At 44.4% G+C, this 27,029-nt stretch overlaps 1 protein-coding gene across 3 annotated transcripts in view; it reads right to left on the bottom strand.

Moving 5' to 3' along the window:
- Positions 1-20,686, bottom strand: part of TMEM233 (transmembrane protein 233) — a 41,671-nt gene extending 20,985 nt beyond the window's left edge. Inside the window, exons 1-2 of one of the 3 annotated variants that reach the window (XM_067700784.1) lie at positions 20,345-20,686; positions 18,454-19,278 (exon numbers count right to left, since the gene is read on the bottom strand). In XM_067700784.1, the coding sequence (XP_067556885.1) occupies positions 19,168-19,278; positions 20,345-20,530 (297 nt within the window). In that variant the 5' untranslated portion in view covers positions 20,531-20,686 and the 3' untranslated portion in view covers positions 18,454-19,167. Of the gene's footprint in view, positions 1-18,453; positions 19,279-20,344 lie in introns of those variants that run through there. The other 2 variants (XM_067700785.1, XM_067700783.1) reach the window with 2 other exon arrangements.
- Between the last annotated feature and the right edge of the window lie 6,343 nt (positions 20,687-27,029).

The raw sequence follows: 27,029 nt of genomic DNA, 5'->3' as shown, positions 1-27,029 counted from the left end.
ATTTTCTTTTTTTTTTCTAACACCAAACGTGCTCAGAATTTCCACGTTCACCCTCAAATAAAACTAGCCCCCAAACACCAAATAATAACAATGGAAGACATTGTCAGTTATTTTTTATTTTGGCTTCCTGGTCATTATGGATTCAGTAAATTAATGCACGTAGGTGCTTAGACCAGTGGTTGGGAAATAATACCAATAAGTATGAGCTATTATATTGATATTATTATGTCATATGCCAACTGAGGAAGATGAAAACAAATGAGCTATTAAATATACTTTGGTAGAGTCCACATCCCCTTGCCCAGTTGCTCTCCTTCATGATTTTTCCCAGTGTTAAGAAAAAAAGACCTCAATAAAAATCAAGAGTTCCACCATTAAGTCCCCTTCCTCCTTGGTAAGGCACAGAAGGTGCATTTCTGTCACTTGGGACAGGTAGCAGAGTGACGCCTTAGCAGTCAGTGACACCTTAGTGGAAAGTGGCTTTTCTGGAAAGCTCCTGATATCTGGTAGCATGTGAGGGGATGGGACTGGAAGCTCTGAGCGGCCTCCCATCGTTGGCTCCCCTTGCCCCTGGGGAGAGACTCATATTCTCATTCTCAACTGTGGCCTTCCAAGCCCTCCAAGGCCTGGCCCGTGGCATGCTTCTCCAGCCTCTTCTGGAGCTCTCCTCCCTGCTCACCCCCTACCTCCTTCCTGGCCCTGGTCCTCGTCTGGGTTATTTCCTCTGCTTGGAGCTCTCTTCCCTGTCCGTCCCATGTGGCCAATGTCTGCTCATTCTTCCTGTCTCAGCTTACAGGTCAACTTCCTCAGGGCAGCCTTCTCAGGTCATCCCATCCTAAGTAGGTCCCTTGATCTAGGCTCTGACTCAGCCCTGGTCTGTTTCCTTCTGGAAAAGCACAATCAAAATGGAGCTGGTATTGCTAAGAGAGCTCTCAAGGCCGCTAAGAAAGTGTGGCTTATGCACATCTCAGCCTGGATGGAATCTGAACTTTGACCACTTATGTCTTTTTTTTTTTAACAGTCATGCATTTTATTTAATCTTTCTACCTCCTTTGCATTTGAATTATTTCATAATATTACTTGTTTAACCATATCCAGGTCAATTATCATTCTTCTGAGAACAAAGACATAATCAACATAACGCATAATTCCCTATTCTTAATGTTGTTTGCTAATATAATACCTTTTCTCAAAGAAGGTGATATTTTTTTAACATCTTTATTGGAGTATAATTGCTTTACAATGGTGTGTTAGTTTCTGCTTTACAACAAAGTGAATCAGTTATACATATACATATGTTCCCATATGTCTTCCCTCTTGCGTCTCCCTCCCTCCCACCCTCCCTAACCCACCCCTCTAGGTGGTCACAAAGCACCCAGCTGATGTCCCTGTGCTCTGCGGCTGCTTCCCACTAGCTATCAGTTTCTTTACATTTGGTAGTGTATATATGTCCATGCCACTCTCTCACTTTGTCACAGCTTACCCTTCCACCTCCCCATATCCTCAAGTCCATTCTCTAGTAGGTCTGCGTCTTTATTCTCATCTTGCCCCTAGGTTCTTCATGACCTTTTTTTTTTTTTTAGATTCCATATATATGTGTCAGCATACGGTATTTGTTTTTCTCTTTCTAACTTACTTCACTCTGTATGACAGACTCTAGGTCCATCCACCTCACTACAAATAACTCAATTTCATTTCTTTTTATGGCTGAGTAATATTCCATTGTATATATGTGCCACATCTTCTTTATCCATTCATCTGTTGATGGACACTTAGGTTGCTTCCATGTCCTGGCTATTGTAAACAGAGCTGCAATGAACATTGTGGTACATGACTCCTTTTGAATTATGGTTGCAAAGAAGGTGATTTTTAAAAAAAAATTTTTTTTTAATTTTTATTGGAGTAGAGTTGATTTACAATATTGTGTTAGTTTCAGGTGTACAGCACAGTGAATCAGTTATACATATACATATATCCACTCTTCTTTAGATTCAACCACTTACATCTTAATGTAGCGTCCAGAACATCTGCCTGCTGTTCCAGAAACTCCAGATACTTATCAGACACTTACCCTAAAATAACTCATGTCAGTGCATCCCTTCAGGACAAGCTATTTCCTTTCTTGAGTCAGAATCAATCATAATTCCTGCCAGACAGCTTTAACAGCCTTGTGGCTTTTGCCTTTATAAGTCCCTGACTCTTTCTCTTCCCTGGAACATTCTTTCAGTTTCATCTGAATCTATGTCTCCTGAATTGCAATTCCTAACATCCCAATGAACTCTTTTCTTATTTGCAGGCTTCTGCGTTTTCTTGGTCAACAGCTCTTGGTGTGACTCACGGTTATTGACTCTGTTGCTTATTGACCTGAGTGTGTGTTACTGTGAGCTCCATGAGGGCAGACACCACGTCTCTCTTTACTCAGCACTCCATTTCTAGTCCCTAATGGAGGGCACTTAGGGTTCCTTTAATTCCCTTATATGAGGTCAGAAAACCAAACAAATCCACAAGCAAAGCAGACAGACCCCAAAACAAAACCATCGACCAGCATTACTTTCTGACCAACCAAGACGACCTGTTATTTTGGTACTGGCAGAACAAAGGGTAAACTGAGTCACCTAACTTTCTGTGTCAGAGTTCCGAAGGGTGGGCTTCTGCCTTAGAATGGCAGACACGGGTTTGCTGTCTGAATGACCAGAAGAAAGAGTTTTGGGCTCGAGGTCAAGCACTCATGAAGGAATTTTAGTTCTTTAGCCTTCACTTTATAGGCCAAAGTCACTGGCGATTTTTCACTTAAATGGAACCTCCCCTCCCAACATTTGTATGTGTGTATGTGAATTGTGCTCTGCCCAATTTTATTACAGACGTTATACAATAGATATATGGATCCTTAATATGGTAGCAGCTGAACCTAAAGGAGAATAAAGCCTTGGAGGGATGGATCTGAACCTCAGTTTTCCTCACTTGCAAAATGGGGATAATAGTACCTACAACACAGGTTGGTGGTGAGACTTAACTGAGATGAGTATAAAAGGGCCCAGCATTATCTCGTGTAATTCTGAAAACAATGCAGAGAGGTCTGCGTTAACATTCCTGTTGTAGAGGTGGGAAAACCTAGACCCAGAGAAATTAGGTGAAGGGATAGAGCTGGGACCTGAACCCAGGAGTTGAGCACAGAGCCTGAACCCTCACAGTGTCTGCCTTTGAATCTACTGCCAGCCTAGTGTTCACATCGCAAGGCAAAGGAGAGAAAGGCTACAGGCGAAAAAGGAAGCGTTTCGCTAAAAACTTTGCAACACGCAGACAGTTCCCTCCAACAAGGGTCACAAAGCAAGTGAAAGAAACAAGGCCCAGACCACCCACTAAAAGAAGAGAAAATATGTGCAAGTTAGATATCTGATAAGGGACTTGTATCCAGAATATATAAAGAACTCTTACAACTTAACAATAAAAAGACAAACAATTAAAAATGGGCAAAGAATCTGAATAAACATTTCTCCAGATAAGATATACAAACAGCCGATAAGCACATGAAAAGATTCTCAATCTCATCAATCATCAGGGAAATGCAAATCTAAACCACAACAAGATACCTTCTAGGTTGGCTAGAATAACGAAGACAGGCGATGCCAAGTATTACTGAGGATGTGGAGAAACTGGAAGCTTCATACATTGCTGGTGGGAATGTAAAATGGTGCAGCTGCTTTCGAAAAAAAAGCAACTGACAGTTCCTCAAAAAGTTAAACAGAGAGTTACTCTATGACCTGACAATTCCACTCCTAGGTATATACCCAAGAAAATGGAAAGCCTATGTTCACACAAAAGTTGTACACGAGTATTCACAGCAGCATTATTTATAACAGCCCCCCAAATGGAATACTCAAATGTCCTTGTTTCTTTTAAAATTTACTAGCCCAAGCCCAAACCCTGTTCAGATTCTTTACTAACTGAATACCCAAAACCTAAGTTTGTCCTGTCGCTTCTTCACAAATTTATTGTTTCTTTGTCTGAAAGGTATAAAAGCTGCCTACCTTGGCCACTTCTTTGGTCCCATTTCTAGAGAACTCTGTGTGCACGAATTAAAATTTGTTTCTTTTTCTCCTGTTAATCTGTCTTGTGTCAATTTTATTATTAGTCCAGCCACAAGAACTCAAGAGGGGTAGAGGGGGAAAATTTCCCCTCCCTGACAAAGCCAAACATGAAAGATCACATGATGTATGATTCTATTTATATGAAATATCAACAATAACTAAATTCACAGAGACAGAAAATAGATTAGTGCTTGCCAGGATCTGGGAGCACAAGGGGATGGGGAGTGACTGCTAACGGGAATGGGATTTCTTTTAGGGGTGGTAAAAATTTATTGGAATTAAACAGTGGTGATGATTGCACAACCTCGTGAATATACTGATACCAAAACCCACTAAGTTGTACACTGCTTTGTTTTTAAAGAAACAAGACCAAGTGACAGAGCTTTTGCACAGTGAGGGCTCCAGTGGCTCAATGATGGAGCCCAAGGAAACTGGCAGGATCTGGCAAGAGATGGTGGCAGGGTTTAGAATCAGCATGGGGGTGCCCGGCGGTTACCCCAGAGCCCACCGGAAGCAGGAGCCAGGCCTGCATGTGTTAATGGCAGATTAGACTTCTGTGTGAGCATGTGAGAAACATCTCCTAGAAATATGGAAAGAAATTCTGTGGGGAGTTGATTTAGCAGGGAGGGATAAAAACCAGTGAATCCTGGGCTACTGTGTAGAAATGTAAGCCCCATTTAAATGCACAGGTCACTAATGCCTAGGGAAACTGGGATCCAGACAAAAACAGATCGAGCTTCAGTGACCAAATCAACTTTGAGTAATTGTTCTAATTTGGAATGACGGTCGAAGTAAGAGTAAACCAAGAATTGATGCTAAATCTGGGAGCAGGCTGGCTTGAGACCAAAGCAAAGTAATGGTCTGTTAAGAGCTCTTGTGTGACATCCCACTGGATAACAGAGCCCTACCTTTCTTTTTTTCTTTTTGCAGTACGCGGGCCTCTCACTGCTGTGGCCTCTCCCGTTGCAGAGCACAGGCTCCGAACGTGCATGCTCAGCGGCCATGGCTCACGGGCCCAGCCGCTCCGTGGCGTGTGGGATCTTCCCGGACCGGGGCACGAACCCGTGTCCCCTGCATCGGCAGGCGGACTCTCAACGACTGCACCACCAGGGAAGCCCCCTACCTTTCTATTTTGTGGCCTATTCTGGGATTCCTTCCTGGGGGAGTTAAATCCATTTTAAGTGGATGACATAGATGTCATAGCACATGTCCCTGGAACACACAAAACTTATTCCACCACAGGGCCTTTGCACCTCCTGGCTCTGTCCAGGTCTTTCCATGGCTGGCTAGTTCTTATCCTTTAGTCTTTGCCCATCACCCTTTCTAAAGTAGGTTTTCCTCACCACCTGCCCTCACTAATCCTTCTCTCATACTTCCCTGTTTATTCTCTTCACAGTGCTTATCACTCTGAAACGATCTCGTTTATGTGCTAACTTGCGTATGGTCTGTCTTCCCCGACTCGTATGTAAGTTGCCAAAGAGCTGAGACTTTGTCCCACTCGACAAGCAGGGGAAGGCGGTGGTTGTCCTGTGCTGCCCATGGAGGATTGGGTAATTCTGCCCAATTTGGGGGCAGAGTAGATCCCTTTGGTTGTGAGTCTGAAGCCACATGCTCCAAACATCTCCTCTGTTTTATTTCCTGTGTTTTATTTCTTAAGTGATTCAGAATTCTTGAGGGGAAGCAGTGTTTAATTTGCTGACCTAACATGTAGACTGCTTTTAGTCACGAGAACCTGTTAGCTCAGAGATGTCCAGAGTGTCAGCTGTATTTATCTACCTGGTCGCCACAGTGTCTGGCACATAGTAAGTGTACAAAAACTGTTGAATGAATGAATGTGTGAGAATCCCCGTTCCCTGCTTTCTACCCTTGAGAAATGTCAGCTGAAAATTTCCCAGGTCCTGTGCCACCTTCTCTAAGGGAACTGAGCACACTCAAGTGATGCTTCTTTGTGTTGACTTAAATCTCTCCTCCCTCATCTGAATTCCTTCTCCCAGCTTTTCTCTTTGAACTTCAGAGCTAACTGCCACGCAATCGGCTTCCGACCATGGTGGCAGGGGCGAGGAACGGCCATAAATGGAAGAGAAGCCTGGCGACCTAGGCTTTCTCTGTCTTTGGCAATGCAGATGCCTGTTTGCCACATCCTGCCTCCTTTGTTTTCCTTCTCATTGATAACGGGTCTTGGACTTTGCCACAATCAAGCACAGATGTGGAAGAGATTTTTTGGGGGGGTTCATGGGATGTCTGACATGATGGAGACATCCTCTCTGGTGTCTGCCATTTCCTTCTGTTGGTAGATCCTTACTGAGGAGATAGTGTGGCTCAAGGGAAAATATTATGAACCACGTGTCCTTCAAAAGCACAAAGAACTCATCTCAGGAGCATCAGGGGCCTCCTAAGTGGGTGAGAGACAGAACAAACAAATGGGCTTAACTATGGAAAGCAGTATGGAGGTTCTTGAAAAAAATTAAAAATAGAACTACCACATGATATAGCAATTCCACCCGTGCGTATATATTCAAAGGAAATGAAAACAGGATCTTGAAGAGATATCTGCACTCCCATGTTTATTGCAGCATTATTTGCAAAAGCCAAGATATGGAAGCAACCTAAGGGACCATCAATAGGTGAGTGGATAAAGATGTGGTATATACACACACACATACAATGGAATACTATACAGCCATGAGAAAGAAGGAAATCCTGCAACAACATGGATGGACCTTGAGGACATTAGGCTAAGTGAGATAAGTCAGACAGAGAAAGACAAATACTGTATGATATCCCTTATATGTGGAATCTAAAAAAGCCAAAGTCACAAAAACAGAGAGTAGGGCGGTGGTTACTAGGGGCTGGAAGCTGGGGACCTGGGGAGATGTTAAGTGTACAGATTTGCAACTAGTAGATAAATAAGTCCTGGGGATCTAATCACAGTATTGTGATTATAGACAATACTGTATTATAAACATCAAACTTCTAAATATCAAAGAGACTAGGTCTTAATTATTCCCACCATGAAAAAAGAAAAGATAATGATGTGACATAATATAGGTGTTAGCTAATGCTATGATGGCAATCGTACTGCAATACATAAATGTATCATATCAATATGTTATACATGTCAAACTTACACAAAATTACATGCCAATTATATCTCAATTAAAAAAAAAAGTGGGCTTATATTAGTGGAGGTGAGCTTCTGCTTAGGTAAAACCCCAGTAAAATCAGACCCAAAACAACAAAACTGCTATTTTCTAACCATTTCCTTTGGGCAGAAACTGTGCTAAGCTGTGCTTTCTCTATCCTTAGAGATTTTCAAGACTAGAACAAAACATCAGAATAAAATAGCATTTGTCTTGACTGAGCTACAGAGCTGACCATTTCAGCTTGATAAGAACGTATGGGGCTTCCCTGGTGGCGCAGTGGTTGAGAATCTGCCTGCCGATGCAGGGGACACGGGTTCGAGCCCTGGTCTGGGAAGCTCCCACATGCCGCGGAGCAACTAGGCCCGTGAGCCACAACTACTGAGCCTGCGCGTCTAGAGCCTGTCCTCCGCAACAAGAGAGGCCACGATAGTGAGAGGCCCACGCACCGCGATGAAGAGTGGTCCCCGCTTGCCGCAACTGGAGAAAGCCCTCGCACAGGAACGAAGACCCAACACGGCCAAAAATAAACAAATAAACAAACCAATGAACCGACATTAAAAAAAAAGAATGTATGATGTAGAAGTAGCCCCACCCTTCAAGGTGGAGAAGGATTCACTTATCTACCACCACCCCCTCTTCCTTCTTGCTGAAGATTTTTATTGTCTTTAGAAAAATCCTTATTTCTGACTAGAAATGAAGTCTAAACATTTATTATAGAAAAATTGGAAAATAGTAAAAACTTATAGTAAAATCTGAAGTTATAATAGCCAAGATTTACCAAGTACTTTGCATATATTATCCTATTGCATTCACAGGGCAACCCCTTGGAGGTAGGTGATATATCTTTTTTTAAATAAATAAATTTATTTATTTTTGGCTGCATTGGGTCTTCGCTGCTGCGTGCGGGCTTTCTCTAGTTGCAGCGAGCAGGGGCTACTCTTCATTGTGGTGCACAGGCTTCTCATTGCAGTGGCTTCTCTTGTTGCCGAGCATGGGCTCTAGGTGCGTGGGCTTCAGTAGTTGCAGCACGCAGGCTCAGTAGTTGTGGCTCATGGGCTCTAGAGCGCAGGCTCAGTAGTTGTGGTGCACGGGCTTAGTTGCTCTGCGGCATGTGGGATCTTCTCGGACCAGGGCTCGAACCCATGTCCCCTGCATTGGCAGCAGGATTCTTAACCACCGCACCACCAGGGAAGTCTGGAGGTGGGTAATATTGTTTCCAATTTACAGATGAGGAAACTGAGGCTCGGAGGTTAATTAGCTTCATCAATGTCACATGACAGCAAGCAGGAAGCCAGGAATCAAACCCTGGTGGACCTGATAATAGCATTTGTGCCCTTAACCTTTACAGTTATAACACTGTCCATATTCCTGCCACTTAGAATCATTGTAGACATTTTGGAATGCTTTCCAGACTTTTCCCCCCATGCATGTTCATGTGTGTGTGTGCATATAGGTGTGTGGATACTTTTAATTGACAGAATGTGTAAGAACATGTGATCTTACTGCATATACAACTTTATATTGTCTTTTTTCCCCTACTTGATCTTTTACTTTAAACATTCCCCTGCATCATAAAAATTCCTCAAAAGCATGATTCTAACAGTTATAAAATATTCTATGTTCTAAATGTATGTATTATAATTTAGTCAATCTCTTCTGTTGGAATCAATCTTTATCTCCATCTTTAATCTTTCACATTTAAACCACAACAATGACAGACATCAATTAAGCAGTTACTCTGAGCCAGGCACCATGATTCATGTATATTAACTCACTTCATAATTCATTTCATAACTAATGCTGGGACGAACATGTAATATGTAACGTTATGCCTCTTCATTTAGTTAATTTTTTTAACATCTTTATTGGGGTATAATTGCTTTACAATGGTGTGTTAGTTTCTGCTTTATAACAAAATGAATCAGTTGTACATACACATATGTTCCCATATGTCTTCCCTCTTGTGTCTCCCTCCCTCCCACCCTCCCTATCCCACCCCTCCAGGCTGTCACAAAGCACCGAGCCAATATCCCTGTGGCATGCGGCTGCTTCCCACTAGCTATCTACCTTACGTTTGTTAGTGTGTATATGTCCATGACTCTCTCTCGCCCTGTCACAGCTCACTCTTGGTGAAGCTTTCTTTGTATAGATCTTGCTTGTTTCCTAGGTTTATTTCTGGTATTTAAATTTTTTATTTGCTATTGTGACTTTGCCAGTATTTTGATCTATCGAGTTCCCAATACTGAAATCCTAATTTCAGAACATGTTCCCTTTGCTTCAAAACACCTATTCTCTCTTTCAAAACCATGCTCATCTTTATCATCCCTTTATCTCTAGTAGATATTTGCCTAATGGGAAGTAAGTAAGGTTTTCTCTCTTTCTGTCTGTGTATGTGTCTCTCTCTCTGCCTGTGTTTCTCTCTCTCACACACACACTCACTCACACACCTGTGCAAATTTACATCCATGTCTGAACATAGTCGGAGATACTTCTGTCCAGGTGTAAGAACTCTCTTTATATAGATCAATATTGTCTTAGATCCCAAACTCCCAGATAGCAGGTTCCATCAAAATAGCCTGATGGGGCTTCCCTGGTGGCGCAGTGGTTGAGAGTCCGCCTGCCAATGCAGGGGACATGGGTTCGTGCCCCGGTCTGGGAAGATCCCACATGCCGCGGAGCGGCGGGGCCCGTGAGCCATGGGCGCTGAGCCTGCGTGTCCAGAGCCTGTGCTCCGCAACGGGAGAGGCCACAACAGTGAGAGGCCCGCGTACCGCAAAAAAAAAAAAAAAAAAAAAAATAGCCTGATGGATGTGGGTACTCGGTAAATATTTTTAGTAATAATGTCTGAGTTTTCAGAGGACTCTGGGGTTTCCTGTTTAGATTTTGCTTGCTCCTAAGTTTCCTTGCCTAAAGGTAGTGCTGGGAATTCAGAGACTAAGCGTTTAGATCATAAGGCACATTTCCTTGTCATCACCATTCATCTATTCATGCTAATCTGTCTCCTTCTTGGGCTTCTGGGCTGTTTCTCTCTATAAATATCTTCAAGGACAAGTGAGAATTGCCCTTTTGCCCGTCTATCACTAAAATAAAAAAACTAGAGAGAAATTCTGCCAGGCTTGATGGAGAGTATTACATGAATGTTTCTTATATCAATGGAGCAAGGCTATTAAAAGAAAAAGCTCTCAGAACATCAAAGCTGTGTTCCTATCCAAGGGCAAGCATAGTCATCTGATTATAATGCTTCAAGAGGCCAGACTGTAAACTTCATGGGGGTGAGGACTGTCATGTTTGATTTTGTCCACTAGGGTCACCTTTCAGAGCCTTGTTTCCTCATGGATAACCGGGGAGAACCGCTTTCGTCTGTGTCTCGCTGGAATTTTGTGACGAACAAGTGGAATTGTGTCCATATGAAAATGCTTTGAGAAGTAAATACATATGGAAAAATGTAATAATACTAACAATACTAATAATAACAGCAATAGCACACTATCAAAATTATCCAGAACAAAGAACAAATGAAGTTATCAGAAGAGGCAGTTAAATACAGGAGGTGTCCTTTAGTTTGGGGAATAGAAAGAATGAGGTAAAGGGTAAAGGAAACAGAAAGACAAATTTCTGAATTCCACCTGTAGAAAAGAAGCTAATGAGGGAGGAGGAACATCAGCAGAAGTCTGGCTGCGGGACACATTACAAATATCTGCGTTGGGACTTCCCTGGTGGTCCAGTGGTTAAGACAACGTACTTCCAATGCAGAGCGTGCAGGTTCGTTCCCTGCTCAGGGAACTAAGATCCCACATGCCACGCGGTGTAGCAAAATATATATATATATATATATATATATATATATATATATATATATATATATATATATATCTGTGTTGGGCTCAGTATCAAAAAAAACCAAACAAGCCAGTCAAAATATGGGCAGAAGACCTAAATAGACATTTCTCCAAAGAAGACATACAGATGGCCAACAGGCACATGAAAAGATGCTCAACGCTGCTAATTATTAGAGAAATGCAATTCAAAACCACAATGAGGTATCACCTCACACCAGTTAGAATGGCCATCATCAAAAAGTCTACAAACAATAAATGCTGGAGAGGGTGTGGAGAAAAGGGAGCCCTCCTACACTCTTGCTGGGGAATGTACATGGGTGCAGCCATCATGGAGAACAGTATGGAGGTTCCTTAAGAAACAAAAAATAGAGCTACCGTATGATCCAGCAATCCCACTCCTGGGCATATATCCAGAAAAGGTGAAAACTCTAATTCAAAAAGATCTATGCACCCCAATGTTCATAGCAGCACTATTTACAATAGCCAAGACATGGAAATAACCTAAATGTCCATCGACAGATCAATGGATAAAGAAGATGTGGTGTCTGTGTTGTGTGTGTGTGTGTGTGTGTGTGTGTGTGTGTGTGTGTGTGTGTGTCTGTAGTAGAATATTACTGAGCCATAGAAAAGAATGAAATAATGCCATTTGCAGCAACTTGGATGGACCTAGAGATTATCATACTAAGTGAAGTCAGACAGAGAAAGACAAATATCATATATCACTTATGTGTAGAATTTTTAAAAAATGATACAAATGAACTTATTCACAAAATAGAAATAGACTCACAGACATAGAAAACAAACTTACGGTTACCAAAGGGGAAAAAGAGGGGGAAGGGAGAAATTGGGAATTTGGATTTAACAGGTACACACTATTATATATAAAATACATAAACAAGGACCTATTGCACAGTACAGGGAACATTCAATATCTTGTAGTAAACTATAATGGAAAAGAATCTGAAAAAGAATATACATATAAAGCTGAATCACTTTGCTGTACACCTGAAACACTGGAAATCAACTATACTTCAACAAAAAAATAAAAGCACAACATCTGAGCAGGAAAATAAAAAACTGTGTTGGAAGAAAGGTAGAGAGGTGGGTCTTGAGGCAAGAATGTTAGGGATGAAACACCCTGCATTATTACTCTAATAGCAACAACGGATCAACTCATTAAAAGTGAGAACCAATGTACCATTAAGAACAGTATTTCCCAAAGTGTGTTCTGTGGCGTATTAGCCTGAGGATCAAAAGATGCTAGGCCACATGCTTAGTAAATGTCCCATGCTATACTGTTCCAAGAACCACAGGAAACAGCGGTTGGCCAAAGGCTTCACAAGACCTCCAAGGAAAGCAAACAGTTCACTTTTGCTTAACTTAGCATTTGACTTCTCAATTTTCCCCCGTATTCCCTACCCCTTTTTTTATTGATAAAACTTGTTTATATCAGGCAGAACCAGTTGTTTGAGAAGCATGGTTTTGGAAAATATGGTTTAATCCCTGAACTTGCAGAACTGGAGATTTCAGATATATTCAGGCTCCTGCTCTGAAGGCATCGTACTTCTGGATGAGCAGCTTTGAACTGAAGAGTGTTAGTTGAGAACAGAAATCAATTTCCAAAGGTGGACCCACTGGCCTGCAGTGTGTGGGGTGCTGGTGAGCTCCAGATGAGCCAGGAAAGCTATCCTTGGGAACCAAGCCTTGGCTAACTTCTCAGCAATGCTTGGCATTAGCCTGGGTCTCCTGGATATTTTCCAAAAAAGTTTTGGCAGAAACACAGAACAGAGAGGGGAAGGGAGTGTAATCCTCAGAGATAAAGGTAGGAACAAATTTCGGCCTCTGGAGCCATTCATTCATCCATCCATCCATTCATTCATCAAGCATACATTACTTATCAACACTGTGCTAAGTTCCTGGGGCTAACAGTGCAGCCGCAAGGGGTGCAGAGAAGGAAAGGTACTCTGAGAGAAATCTGTTCAGAGTCTAGTGAGTACAACCTAGGGTGAGGGCAACAGGGCAATCAAGAATGGCTTCACGAAGGAGGTGACTTTCCAGCTGAGCTTTGAAAGAGGAGTGAAATCTGCATTTTAACAAGAGCTTCAAGTGGCTATATTTTGAGGAGCACTGTTCTAGGATATGAGCCCTCCTACCTGGCCTTCTCTTGAGGACTAGTTGAAGGTGTCCTTCAAAGTCATCGTTAAAATTCATTACAAGTCATGGATAAAGAAGGTGTGGTAGATATATACAATGGAATATTACTCAGCCATTAAAAAGAATGAAATAATGCCATTTGCAGCAACATGGGTGGACCTAGAGATTGTCATACTGAGTGAAGCAAGTCAGAGAAAGAGAAATATCGTACGATGCCTCTTATAGGCAGAATCTAAAAAGAAATAGTACAAATGAACCTATTTACAAAACAGAAACAGACTCACAGACTTAGAGAACGATTTATGAGAACAGACTTATGGTTTCCAGAGGGGAAGGATGCGGGGAAGGGATAGTCAGGGAGTTTGGGATTGACATGTACATACTGCTGTATTTAAAATGGATAAGCAACAAGGACCTACTGCATAGCACAGGGAGCTCTGCTCAATGTTATGTGGCAGCCTGGACAGGAGGGGAGTTTGGGGGAGAATGGATACATGCATACGTATGGCTGAGTCCCTTTGCTGTGCACCTGAAACTATCACAACATTGTTAATTGGCTATACTCTAATATAAAATAAAAACTTAAAAAAATTTATTACAAGTCAGACATAGTTTGCTTATTAACGAATGGCAAACTGCACCTCAACCATGGCCTGCTTTGCCAACTCATCTAATAGCTGCTGTTTTGTTATCTGGGCAATGTTTAACAACTTTGGGAGGGACTTTCTTTTTTCCTTAACAACAACAAGAAAACCTTTTTATTATGTAAACTTTCAAACATATTAAAAAATTAACAGAATAATGTAACAAAACTCCATGTTCCCATAACCCAGCTTCAACAACCATCCATTAGTGGCCAATCTTGTTTTATCTATATCTCCCATATTATAACAAAGCCATTATAAAATTTTATCAGTAAATTAAAATGTTTTCTTTTTTTTTTTTTTGTGCGGTACGTGGGCCTCTTACTGTTGTGGCCTCTCCCGTTGCGGAGCACAGGCTCTGGACGTGCAGGCTCAGCAGCCATAGCTCATGGGCCCAGCCGCTCCGTAGCATGTGGAATCCTCCCGGACCGGGGCACGAACCCGTGTCCCCTGCATCAGCAGGCGGACTCTCAACCACTGAGCCACCAGGGAAGCCCTAAAATGTTTTCTTTTACAGGAACACACAGATTATCATCTTGTACCTCTAATAATCTAGGACTCATTAGATTGAAAGGACCTACTGAAAGGATCCTAATAGCAGTTTAAACTCTATGTTCCCAAATACCAAATGTCAGTGGCCACCCTCTGCCACATATTGGGGAAACTTATGAAAGTAGCCATCCAGGCAAGGGGCTGCTTGGGTGAGGCGCATATCTAAAATTTATGGGTATTGGGGTTTCCCTGGTGGTGCAGTGGTTAAGAATCCGCCTGCCAATGCAGGGGACACAGGTTCGAGCTCTGGTCCTGGAAGATCCCACATGCCGCGGAGCAACTAAGCCCGTGTGCCACAACTACTGAAGCCTACGCGCCTACAGCCTGTGCTCTGCAACAAGAGAAGCCACCGCAGTGAGAAACCTGTACACCGCAATGAAGAGTAGCCCCTGCTCGCTGCAACTAGAGAAAGCCCGCGCACGGCAACGAAGACCCAACGCAGCCAAAAATAAATAAATAAATTTATTAAAAAATAAAAATCTGTGGGTATTTATAATAGAGCTTTCCAACAAAGCTGACACAATTCAGGCAAGGTCTCTGTCACCTGAAACCATCTTAACACTCTTCAGAGCTTCAAGCACAGGAATTCATAAGAAATAAGTCATAGGTGTCCATAATATTAATAACCTATTTCTCAGATGACAATGATGTGGAAAGAGCCACAGAAGGAAGAGAGAAATCACACTGAGAGACCCAACGAGCTACAATATTTAGAGCTTCAACTTGTAAGCAATGTAAGCCTCCTGGGTCAGCTACCTCGACCAAGATCTGTTATTTCCAAGTTCTGCCTTGGTCACTGAAAACAACAACAAAACCCAAAACAAACAAAAAACCATCAAACCCCCCAAAAAACGTACACAAAAAACACCCCCCTTCTAAACCTACTGAAGGCCAGTTGAAACACAGCATTGACGGATGAGCCCTGGTAGAGCCTGGGTCAGATAGAAAGAACGCCCAGTTTGGTTTGTCTTTCATCCTGTGGATATTTACTTTCTTTTTGACCACAGACCTTGTCGTCTACAGCAGGTGTGGTCAGGCTCTGGGCAGGACTGTGGCTTACTGTGCCAGCCCATGTCCAGATAATGGATTTTGACAATGGCTTCAGATCAATCATCCATTATCAACTGCATCTTCTGCTGGTTTATGAGACCTGTTGCCTTGTTTTGAGGATTTCTCTTTGCCTTTTTTTTTCTGTGCTGGAGCCATTTTCTGGATCCTGTGTCTTTCTCTTTCCTGATTTACTTCCTTGTATTCAGGGAGCACATCCTCCCATAGTTTTCTGAGAAAAGGTATATGTCAGATGTTTTTTTGAGATCTTGAATGTCTGAAATTAATATTTACCTTTAGACCATAGCAGTTATTTATTCCAGTGACACATTTACTGGTCACTGTTTTTATTTTTTATCAAATTTTGCTAGTCTCAATAAAAACAGAAAAACTGCTACTGCTACTGGAAATGGTAACGGCTTGTATCCCTAAAATATCTGCATCATCATCCTTATTGAGTTCATCATCATCATCATCAATACTTATGAGTTCTAGCTGTTTTAGGTAATGCCATGAAACCATTTAACTTTTATCATTTAATCTCCACAACAGCCCCTGAGTGGGTACTGTCACAACCCTTAGTTTACAGGGTTGAAAAATCAAGCCTCAGAAAGATTGAGACAGCTGCATGAAATCACAAATGTAGCAAAAAGCACAAAAGGATTTGAACCTCGCTGGTTGGTATCTAGACAGATTCTGTTGGTGTGAGGGACAAGTTCTGTTGAAAGAAGGCTTATAATTCACCTAATTAAAACTCATTGGCTATTCTGTAACCGTACTTAGAGTGACTGAATTGGTTCAACTATGCAAAAGACTGTATCATAACATCATAAAAAATGGAGGCTCGGCATGGACTCACTTCCAGTCTCTTGAGCCAGGCAGCAAATTCCAGCTACAAAACCAACAGGCTAAATTTGCCAACACTCCTGCAACTTGCCTGGAACCTTTTTTCTTCCAGAGGGCAGAGACCTTGCCGATCTTATTTACCACTTGACAGAGGTAAAGGAGTATACCAATGGCTGGAATAGAGCCTGGCATATAATAGGTGCTCAATAAATATTTGTAGGATGAGCAAACATTCTTTCTCCAGGGTAAAAGCCATGTGGATAGTCTCCAGCATTCTATCTTTCAGATGGAATAAACAGAGATAGCCAGGGATGAGCGGGACCACAATGCATGAGGCCTGAAAACCACCCTGGGCTTTACTTTCCAAGCCATGTGCTGCATCTGTGTGGAGGAAGGGTGCCATTTTCAAATTCACATGTGCAATGTGTCTGGCAATGGCCCAGTCTGGGGGAGATTCTTGAGATATGTGTCCCTGAAATTGAGTACAGTTAAGTGCACTGCAACAAACAGACTTTCAGTACTTGGGAGAAGCAAAGACTTTCATGTCCCCGCTTCTGACAATGCTTGACCCACCAGTGTTTCAATACAACAAACCATATTGTACTGATTCTCATCGGTGGTGCACTGCCTCACAACCAGGACTCTATTAGCTCTGCACGGGATGGTTAAAAGAGCACAGATGCCCACAGCTTGAAGAACACTCTTCTCCAATGTATATTTTTCACAGTAGTTTTATTATCCCCTAGCACCTACTTCAGCTCTGGGATTTTACAGAAGACTTCTCAGGCTTGGTTTAATAAATAAAGATATCGATTGTTTTGAGATTGCTGGCTCTTTTTACAGTTCTGGGAACTAGTTATATGGAGCCTTGTCAGTAGGCATCATCTCCCAGTGTTTACTGATCGGGGTGCTATTGAGTTTGGGGTAGGTCAGTTCTTCATTCGGGCGACAGCCTCCAGCACTGTAGAATATTAATACTCTTAGCCCCTCCCCAAATGCCAGTAGTGCCCCAAATCACTGAGATACACAAATACTCCCCAATATGTCCAGGTGCTTCCATGGGGAATAGCATCACTATTTAGTGCCTCAATTTATCACAAATTACAGATGAGTAAGATCTGAAAATAGCCAGGATTGAACATCACAAGACTCCCTAGGGAAAGAACACACCTGGCATTTGGTGGGCCACCTTCCTCTTACACACCCTTCCACTTCCTCTTCATCCTTTGGACTTTGGAGTCTTTATTATGAAACCTGTCAAATCGGGATGTGCACTGTTTCAAAGGGAAAAAGCTTCCAGTACCTTAGAAGGAGTGCAATGAGGAGGGTGTAGGAAGCTGTTTCTAGAATTTGGATTTCATTAATTTGATGTTCTGTTTGTTTTCATACATGGCATATGATGTTTCCAGATTCCAAATCTATCCGTCTGACAATTATTGCCCGTACCTAGCACAAAGCTGGTGGCTTGACACGCTTTTCTTCTGTTTTATCCTTACAACAGTTTTGCCTCCACTTAAAGCACCTTTTACATTCTCATTTTCTAGGTGAAGAAACCAAGGCTTTGAAAGGGTATGGAACTTGGCCATAGTCAACTTTCTGACTCCAGTGTCTACTTTCTGACAACAGAATGGACTCTTGCTGTAAATCTAGTGAAAAAGTCTTGGTGGAGGGAATGGGGATGAGGGGACCAGAAAAAGCTTTCTATTCGAAACACGTACAAGTCTTATCCCCCAGGACACACCAAGTAGCATCGCTAGCGTCCAACCTGTCACCACCTGCTGGAGTTTTAGCTCATCTCAGATGAATGTGGGGTGCGGGGAGCCTTTGCAGGCAGTTGGGAAAGGGGTAAATCGGCTGTCGATTCATTAATAAACCAGGACAGAGTGTGGACACCAATACCAGCCAGAGAGTCTGCTGCTGCCTGGAGAATGTGGCTGCTGCATCCTCCACCCTGCTTTGCTGCCAAAAAACAAAAAGAACCCAAGACCGGATATCTTGGGAGAGGAAAGGAGGAAACTGGCTGGTTGGTCCAAAGGAACCTGAAACGGTGGTCCCGGGGCTCCAGTACAGGATAGAGCAGCAGGAGTAAAACAGACATTGTGATCCATTAACACCATTCATTCAGGCATTCATTCAGGCATTCATTTTGTAATATTTATTGGGCATCTACCACCTGTCAGATTCTCTTCTAGGTAAAGGTACAGCAACAAAAAACAAGCAACAAGCAAATATCCCGGCCCTCAGAGAGCTTATATTCTAACAAGGGGACACACACAGTAAGCACGTTAATAAGTGAAATAATATATCAGATGCAGACGAGTGCTCTGGGCAAAAACTATCGGGGAAGGGAGAATAGAGCTTGTGGGGGTTTGATTTTAAACAGCGATCAGAGAAGCCCTCAGCCAGTGACAAGTGAGGAAAGATCTGATACCTCCACCATGCTGGGCACTGTGCCAAGCGGGTCACACTTTATCTCATTAATACAACAACCCTAAGACACATGGCTTTGATTATTCTCATTTTACAGACAAAGAGACTGACGTTAAGAGAGATGCATACAGCTAGTTAGTACATGGTGGCACTGGGATTTGAACCCAGGTAGTCAGAACTTCAGCGGCTGAACGCTTGAATGTTGGTGCAGATAGCGTACAAACGGGGTCTGAGAGAGGGCAAGCTGCGCGTGCAAATGAGGTCTTCGCGTGTACCCACGAAGCGAATACGGAACCACCCACGGGCAAGTGAGGGCGGGCTTGAAGGGGGGAGGGGGCGGCGGCTCTTGATCTTTACTGAGCTGAATCCGGACTCTCCCGGGTCTGCGGCTGGAGAGTTCGGTCAGGAGAGGTGGGGAGGGAGCTCAGTGCAAGGGTTGTCCCGGGACAGTGCCCGACCAGCTGCTCCAGTCAATAAGGTTAGGACCTCGCGGGCGCTCCTTGCCCTCCCGGTGGGGTTCGCACGGAGCTCCTACCTGGGCGGAAGAGGGCGGTGGAGGCGAGCTTCGGAAGGGGGGACTGGAACGGTCAGAGAGAGGCGCGCAGCTCGGGAGGCCAGCGCAAAGGGCGCGCGGAGCTGCACGGGGCGCAGGAGTCCCCAGTGGGTTCCCGGGAGCTCCCAGGCCGTAAGACCCAGCGGTGGAGGGGCGCCTGGGAGCCCTTGGGGGACACCAAGAGAGGCGGGCATAGGGCCCCGCGCAGGAAGTGAGAGAGGGACTACGACATGCTGGGGCAGAAAGAGTAAAAGGTGAGCTCGCACACTGCTGGTGAGAGGGGCACAGGGGTAGCCCAAGAAAGGCCTGGAGAGCGGGCTCACTGGAGAGAGGGGTCAAAGGGTGCCGAAGGGAGCCAGGCAGAGGGAACTGGCGTAGGAAGAAGTGCGAAGGGACGGGAGCCGCAGAGAGGGCGTGCTGAAGTGTGGGACCAGGGGCCTAGAGGACATCGGGGATCGCCTGGGGACCCTCAGAGAGTGGCGGAGGCGGCGCTCCGGCGCGGCAAAGAAAGGACTCCGCGCTAAAAGACAGAGACAGTGCCGCGCCCTGGAGAGGCCGAGCCCCGGCGGGGCGAAGAGCGGCGCGGAGCCTGCGTGCTCAGGGGACGGGGCGTGCTGCTGCCTGTGAGGGTGGCGCGCTTTGAGGCTCCAGAAAAACGGGTTGAGAAGAATCGGATGGGTCCCAGGAATGTCGGAAGAGGTCGGGAGAGAAGCGGGAATGTCCGGGGAAGAACCTCCCCGGGACGGAGAGAATGCACCACGGGCGCTGCTGGAAGAAGTGAAAAGCGGGCCTGGGCGAGGCTTGGGCCGGGCTCTGAGAGCCACAGGGAGCGCAGTGGCGGCGCTGATGGTTGGGGGGAGAGTGCGGAGAGCCCGAGAAAGATGAGCAGGGGCTGCGGAGGACAGAACACCCCCGGTGCACGCGGGGCTGTGAGGAAGGGAGCGGCCGAGGGCGGAGAGTGCGAAGAGTCCCCAGGAGGGGCCCCCAGGAGGGGCTCTACACGCCCAGGTCTCTCCTCCCTGGCTGCTGCGGGCCCTCGTTCACTCACCATGATGGAGAAGACTAAAGCCACGATGTTGATGGGGTACGCGGGGCAAAAACACGAGACGATGGCGAGCCACAGGTAGTTCTTGGGCATGGGCACGTCCTCCTCGGTCTTGTCATTCTCAGTGTTGGCCTCGGGGCTGCTGTCCAAAGCCCTCTTGAAGTCCGAGCTGGGAGCGGACTGAGACATGGGCGAGGCGCACGGTGCAGGGAGGCGGTCGGCGCGGTCTGGGGCTCTGGCCACGGGCTCCCGGCGAGTCGCTGAAAAGCCAGCGGCGCGGGGCTCCAGGGAGACGTAACCTCACCCCTCCGGCGCCCTTCACTTGCACCCGCCTGGCCTCAGGGACCCAGGCCAAGAGCCTCCGCAGGAGAGGGAGGGAGGGAGGGAGCGAGGGCGTGGGGGAGGAGATAGGGAGCCCGCCAGCCTGAGAAATAGGGGGAAGGCACTCCTTGACGACACACCCAGGGCCCAACAGGCAGACACCCAGACTCACACCTAAGAGTCCGGAGTAAAAGGAGGCTCAGGGAAGGGAAAGCAAAGACTCTACATTGTAGACTGGCTGACCTACAGGCTGAAGATGACCAGCTTATCTTTTTAAGCAGCTGAATTTGAATACATTCAGCGTCACAGCAGACGACACAGCTCTATCCAGTTGGCTATCCAACCCTACCGAGGTGCCCAAAGACTTATTACTTCCTCTTGACTTTAAGGATTAGCTTCCCCTGCCCCATCCTCCTTCTTCTAAGACTTTGAACATTGAGCCCCACTGATTTCCTTAACAGGTGGGCAGGGAACAGGGTGCTCAGTTTGGGGCCGAACCCTTCACACACTGCACAGGGGGCCTCTGGAGACTGGAGTGGAGTGTGGACAGGCAATGGGCACCACCCGGTCGGGGCCTGCCCCAGTGCCCTCCACTTTCCCCCAAGCGTGGAAACAAGGAGTCCTTCTCCGCTCCACTTTCCCACCTACAGGAAAGAGAGAAGCAGATAGATCTAACTAGTGTAGACAACCCAGGTGGTTACTGGGATGGAAAGGAGAGACAGGGATCCACTTTGGGAACTGGGGTGAGGATAGCAATCATACCAGTATCTGGGCAATTTACGAAAGACGGTATGGACCAGAACTGGGGCTCCGAACCCAGATAGAGCTGGGAAGTCATCACATCTGAGTTGACTGACCTCAGGAAAATTCCCTCACCTGACTGAGCTCCGATTTTTTCATCCAAAAGAGGTGGAATAATGAGAGACCCTGCCTTATAGGGATGTTGTAAAGACTATGAGACTGCATGTCAAGCCACGTGCGTGATCCTAAGGGCTCAATAAATGTTAGCTATTATTAGAATGATATTTCCCCCAAATATAGTCGTTATACAGTATCTCAAACCCAATATCCATTGTTGCAAATATTTCATGAAAAATCCAGATAGTCTCAGCTGGCAGGGTCACAAAGAAGTGCAAATAATTTTAGTGTGCAGAGTCTCAAAAAAAGTTGCTCACACCATCATACGGAGAAATGAGGTGAGAAAGTATTACTCATCTGCTTGGCTTTCTCAGAACATCACTTGATTACCTGGGATGCTCTCACTCATTTCATGGGCCACAGTGATTTGAATATCTACCTCCCTCACTGGACTGCAAACTCCCTGAGACAGGGAACTGTCTCGCTCATCTTTGTGTCAGCCCTTGGTACAGTATCTGGTATTGTGCTTAGCATAGCTTGCTGGGTGAACATATAAAGATGAAACATCACCTATATGTGGAATCTAAAAAAAAGATACAAATGAACTTATTTACAAAACAGAAATAGACTCACAGATACAGAAAACAAACTTATGGTTCCCAAAGGGGATAGCAGGGGTGGGGTAGGGAGACAGATAAATTAGGAGTTTGGGATTAACATATACATACTACTATATATAAAATAGAGAAATAACAAGGACCTACTGTATAGCACAGGGAACTATATTTGATATCATGTAATAACCTATAATGGATACTGAAAAGGTATAGCTGTCTATCTACATATCTATCTGAATCACTTTGCTGTACACCTGAAACACTGTAAATTAACTGTACTTCAATTTTTAAAAATGATTTAAAAAATGAAGAAACAGTACAACAGTACCTTTCCCACCATGCCTTCTTCCCCATTTTGGTTGGTTAATCAAGTGAGAATAAGCCAGAGAATCAGATTCATCTACTGAGCTCTCAAGTAAGCCTTTGCCTCGGCTGTCACCTCTGCCTGGAATGGTGTTCCCCAAGACTGTCACACGGCTGCTCCTTCTATGCCTCAGCTGTCAACTGAAATGTCACTTCCTCAGAGAGACAGGGAGCTCTTTAGGTTTATCTAGTGTAGGTCCCCATAATTATTATACATTTTACCAGCTTTTTTTGGGGGTGTGTGACATGTATCACTATGGTAATTTACTTTGTTTACTGGTTTGCTGTCTGTTCTTTCTCGAGACTATAAGCTCTGTAACCTGTTCAGGGCTGTGTCTCCAGCACTTAGGATTGTCCTGGTACATACCAGGAATGCAAGCAGTAGTCTTGAATGAATGGATCAGAATTACCTGGGAGAAATGAAAAATGATTTCCGGATCTTGACCAAGATCTATTTGAATTAGAACTTCCCAGGGTGGCACCCCAGAAATCTGTATTTTGAATGCCTGAGAAGTCCGTATTTTTAGAACACTCCCCAGTGATTTTGACGGAACGGAACGTTTTCCCAAATCCCAATACGGTCTCTAGTTCACAGGATGTAGGTCTGGATCTTTAGTTTTTAGGTTGCCTCTGGTGCCTCACACTCAGCATGTCAAATGTGAAAATGTCCTCCCCAAGAACCTGCTTCTCAAGGCTTGGTCCTTGGCTAATGGGTCCCACCCATTTCTCTAACCTCCTCCCCGGCCAATCCTCTCCCCTCACTATGCCCAGTTTCAAGGGCCTTTTTTTTTTTTCCTTTTCATTTCTCAAGGAGTACACCTAGCCTCTTCCTATCCCAAGGTCTTGGACCTGCTATTCCTTCTTCCCGGACTGTATCCCTCCCTCTCCTCACCTTTTGTCTCCTCACTTTCAGAGCCCATCACCTCATGTATTTACCTCCTGAGAGAGTCCTTCCCTGACCATCATATCTAAAGCAGGCTTCCATAATCTTATTCTCCATCCTTTTATCCTATTTATCTCCTTCACTACATTACCACAACCAGAAACTGTCCTATTTATTTGTTTACTAGTTATTGTCTGTCTCTCCCAGTAGAAGGTAAACTCACAAAAGCAGAGATTTTTGTTGGTTTGTTTTGTTCACTGTGGTGTTCCTCGTGCCCAGTTCCTGGCTCTTAATAGGTGTTCAGTAGATATTTGTTGACTCAATAAACTGTGCATGTAGTCATCCAAGTTAGGAACCTGGAGGGCATTATTACTCTCTTTCCTTCAGCTTCTACATGAACAATTCATCACACCCTACTGATTCCATGTCAAACATGACTCTCTACTCCATCCTTTTTTTTCCCATCCGCATGGCCAGTGTTCTAGTTGTAGCTCTTATCAACAATGGAAAGGCTCCAATGGTGGCTGTCTGAGCCATATGTGTGATGTGAGCCTGGTGATATTAGTTGGTGTGACTAAGCCCAAGGATTGGGTACCAAATGGAATTTTGCTGTTTCAAGGTCATGAACTGCACCATCCACTCCAACCCACTTGTGTCATCCAGGGAAATACACACAAAAAAGGGGTTGTTCACTCAGCATAGCCCATCTCCTCTGTCAGGAAAACAACTGTTCAACACCGGTCCAGCACTCTGGAATCACCAAACATTTACTGAGCACCTACTGTGTGCACTCAATGCACTCCCTACATGCATCATCTCATTTAATTCCTACAGCACCATTTGTAAGATATGTGGAGAGGTTTCTTCTTTTTTTTTTTTTTTGCGGTACGCGGGCTTCTCACTGTTGTGGCCTCTCCCGTTGCGGAGTACAGGCTCCGGACGCGCAGGCTCAGCGGCCATGGCTCACGGGCCCAGCCGCTCCGCGGCATGTGGGATCTTCCCGGACTGGGGCACGAACCCGTGTCCCCTGCAACGGCAGGCGGACTCTCAACCACTGCACCACCAGGGAAGCCTGAGAGGTTTCTTTTTACAGCTGAGGAAACCTAGGATCAGATAGGTAAACTATCTTGTATAAGGCCTTATAGCTGAGTGGAGGTGCCAGGATTTGAACCAGGTCTAAGATACTTGTTCAGCTAGCAGGTCCAGGCAAGAGAGGTAGTTTGACATCTCTGAAGTTTGCTGGAGTTATTAGATTCTGCTCAGGGAAGATGGATTAATAGTTTGTTGACTGGTCTAAAATACAGCAGTGAAATCGCAATCACTTGAAACATTTACAATTAGATTGAAAAGAAGTGCCCATACCAGAAAGTGCAATGTATATGGCGTTGATTCTTGAGGGATGCGTTAGACCACTCAGTAGGGGTTTCTAGCTCTAATTTCCTCAGCTTCACTAATTTTCTCTTGAGAGGTCAATTTATTGCTCTTGAATGAACCCTACTGGCTGACTGCTTAATAATGTGGAAATACCTTCCCTCTTTTAAAAGGAGAGAAGAAAGTGACTTCCTAATAGCCAGCGTAGGAGAGGGAAAAAACTCACTCCAGCTTTCTAGATCCTGAGGTAGCAACTTACCCTTTTTGACCTTTGAAAACAGTTTTACTTCCAAATGTAAAACTAATATACCTTCATTCTAGAAAAGTAGGGAAATGAATAAAAGCGTAAATAAGACGAGATATCACCTATATCCTACCATCCAGTGTTAACCACCATGAAAATAAGGGAATATTTCCTTCTAATCCTCCTACACGTTATATCACTATTAACGTTCTTTGTAGCTATTTTCATAGTCTGCATCGTTTCCTGTTAATTAGATGGATTATTACTTATGTAACCATTCCCTGATAATTAGCTATTTAGGTTCTTTTTAGTGGGTTTCTGTTGTTACACAAAGCATGAAAAATGCTGTGATGGACATCTTGTGTACCCAGTTATCAGCATTTGTGATCGTTTCTTTATGACTCATGATTTTACAGGGTAGACGTCTGTCTTTGAAAGGCAAAGAAAACAGACTTGCTGGTTGAGAAATTATATTATAAGGTATGTACCAAAGGTAAAATTAAAATGTAGGCCAAGGAAACAATCACAGATTCAATGGACTACAGAAATGAGATGACTCAAATGAGATGAAATGAGATGGATTCAAAGAACAACTTCTCAGGCTTCCCTGGTGGCGCAGTGGTTGAGAGTCCGCCTGCCGATGCAGGGGACACGGGCTTCTGCCCTGGTCCGGGAAGATCCCACGTGCCGTGGAGCGGCTGGGCCTGTGAGTACCACAAAAAAAAAAAAAAGAAAAAGAACAACTTCTCAATGCCAAATGTATCCCTAGATCTACAATATTCAATGGGGTGATGTTGAATGTATGCTTTTTGATGTTAGTTGTATCTAGGATTCCATAATAGAGGAAGGGAGGGAGAGGGAAGGCGGGAAAGAGAGAGGGAAGGAGGGAAGGAGGGAGGGAGGGAGGGAGGGGGGGAGAGAGAGAGAGAGAGAGAGAGAGAGAGAGAGAGAGAGAGAGAGAGAGAGAGAGATTGATTGAGAATCTGCTGATCTGTGAAAATGCAAGAGAAAGGTTCCAGATCTTCAGGAATGGTAAGAAGTTGAGTACATTTGCTGCCAGATTCTGCATTAGTCTCAACTACCTGGCTTTAGCAGTCATAAAGTAACTGCTATGGTCTCAGGGCTTTGCTACAAAAGAACAGTGCCTTTTTGGCTAATATTATTAGAAAACCATTTACGTTTCCAATTTCCAACAAGTTTGATCCTCTCACAAGGGGGAAAAATGAGCAAAACAGGGGAGAGGGAGTATGAGGGTGAAACAGATTCTGTCCTGTTAATTTTTTAAACCACACCACCTTTTAATGAAACCACTTGAAGATGGAGGGGCATAAAACACAAACTCTCTGACTTAAAAATCTTTTTCCCATTCATCCTCCATTGTTCCAGAGAAGAACTGTATCCAGCCTATAATTTTATATATATATATATATATATAAAATAATGATATACACACATACATATGTGTACATATAGAGAGAGAAAATGCTGTGTTTTGGACTATACTCTGCAACTCATGGATGAACCTGCTATAAAAAATTAATAAACAGAAACTTCAACTAAATAGAGTTGGGAGACCAGAAGGGGGAGCCCTCATGCCCTGTGATGATAACAGTGCCCAACAGGAAGAAGAAAGATTCCTCTTTTTTCCTGGCAAGGACTCAGCCAATGACAAGCCATGGACTCTTTGTTTCCTAGAGCCCTCCCACTGCCTCTTCCCCTCTATAAAAGCCTTCTCCTTCCCTTGCCTAGTGGGGACTTGCATGTGGCTCGCCATGTTCGCAGGAGGTCTCCTGAAGCAGAATCACCTCCAAAGAATCTGGACTGCAAACCAGATTAGGTTCTGAAAGGCTGAAAACTGACCCGTGGAATGGCAGCCTGGAGTAATGGGTGGTGGAGGTGCTAGGGGTGACAGCTGAGCAGGCTTGATCTGGTGGGTATTAGGAAGACTGGAGAGTAGACAAGGATTGCACCTACATGTGGGCTAGAGAGCGAGAGCTGAGTCTCTATGTTTGGAGTGTATCATTTGGTGCA

Source organism: Pseudorca crassidens, chromosome 12, assembly GCF_039906515.1.
Source record: "Pseudorca crassidens isolate mPseCra1 chromosome 12, mPseCra1.hap1, whole genome shotgun sequence".
Taxonomy (NCBI): Eukaryota; Metazoa; Chordata; class Mammalia; order Artiodactyla; family Delphinidae; genus Pseudorca; species Pseudorca crassidens.
This window is presented reverse-complemented; position numbering and strand designations above follow the sequence as displayed.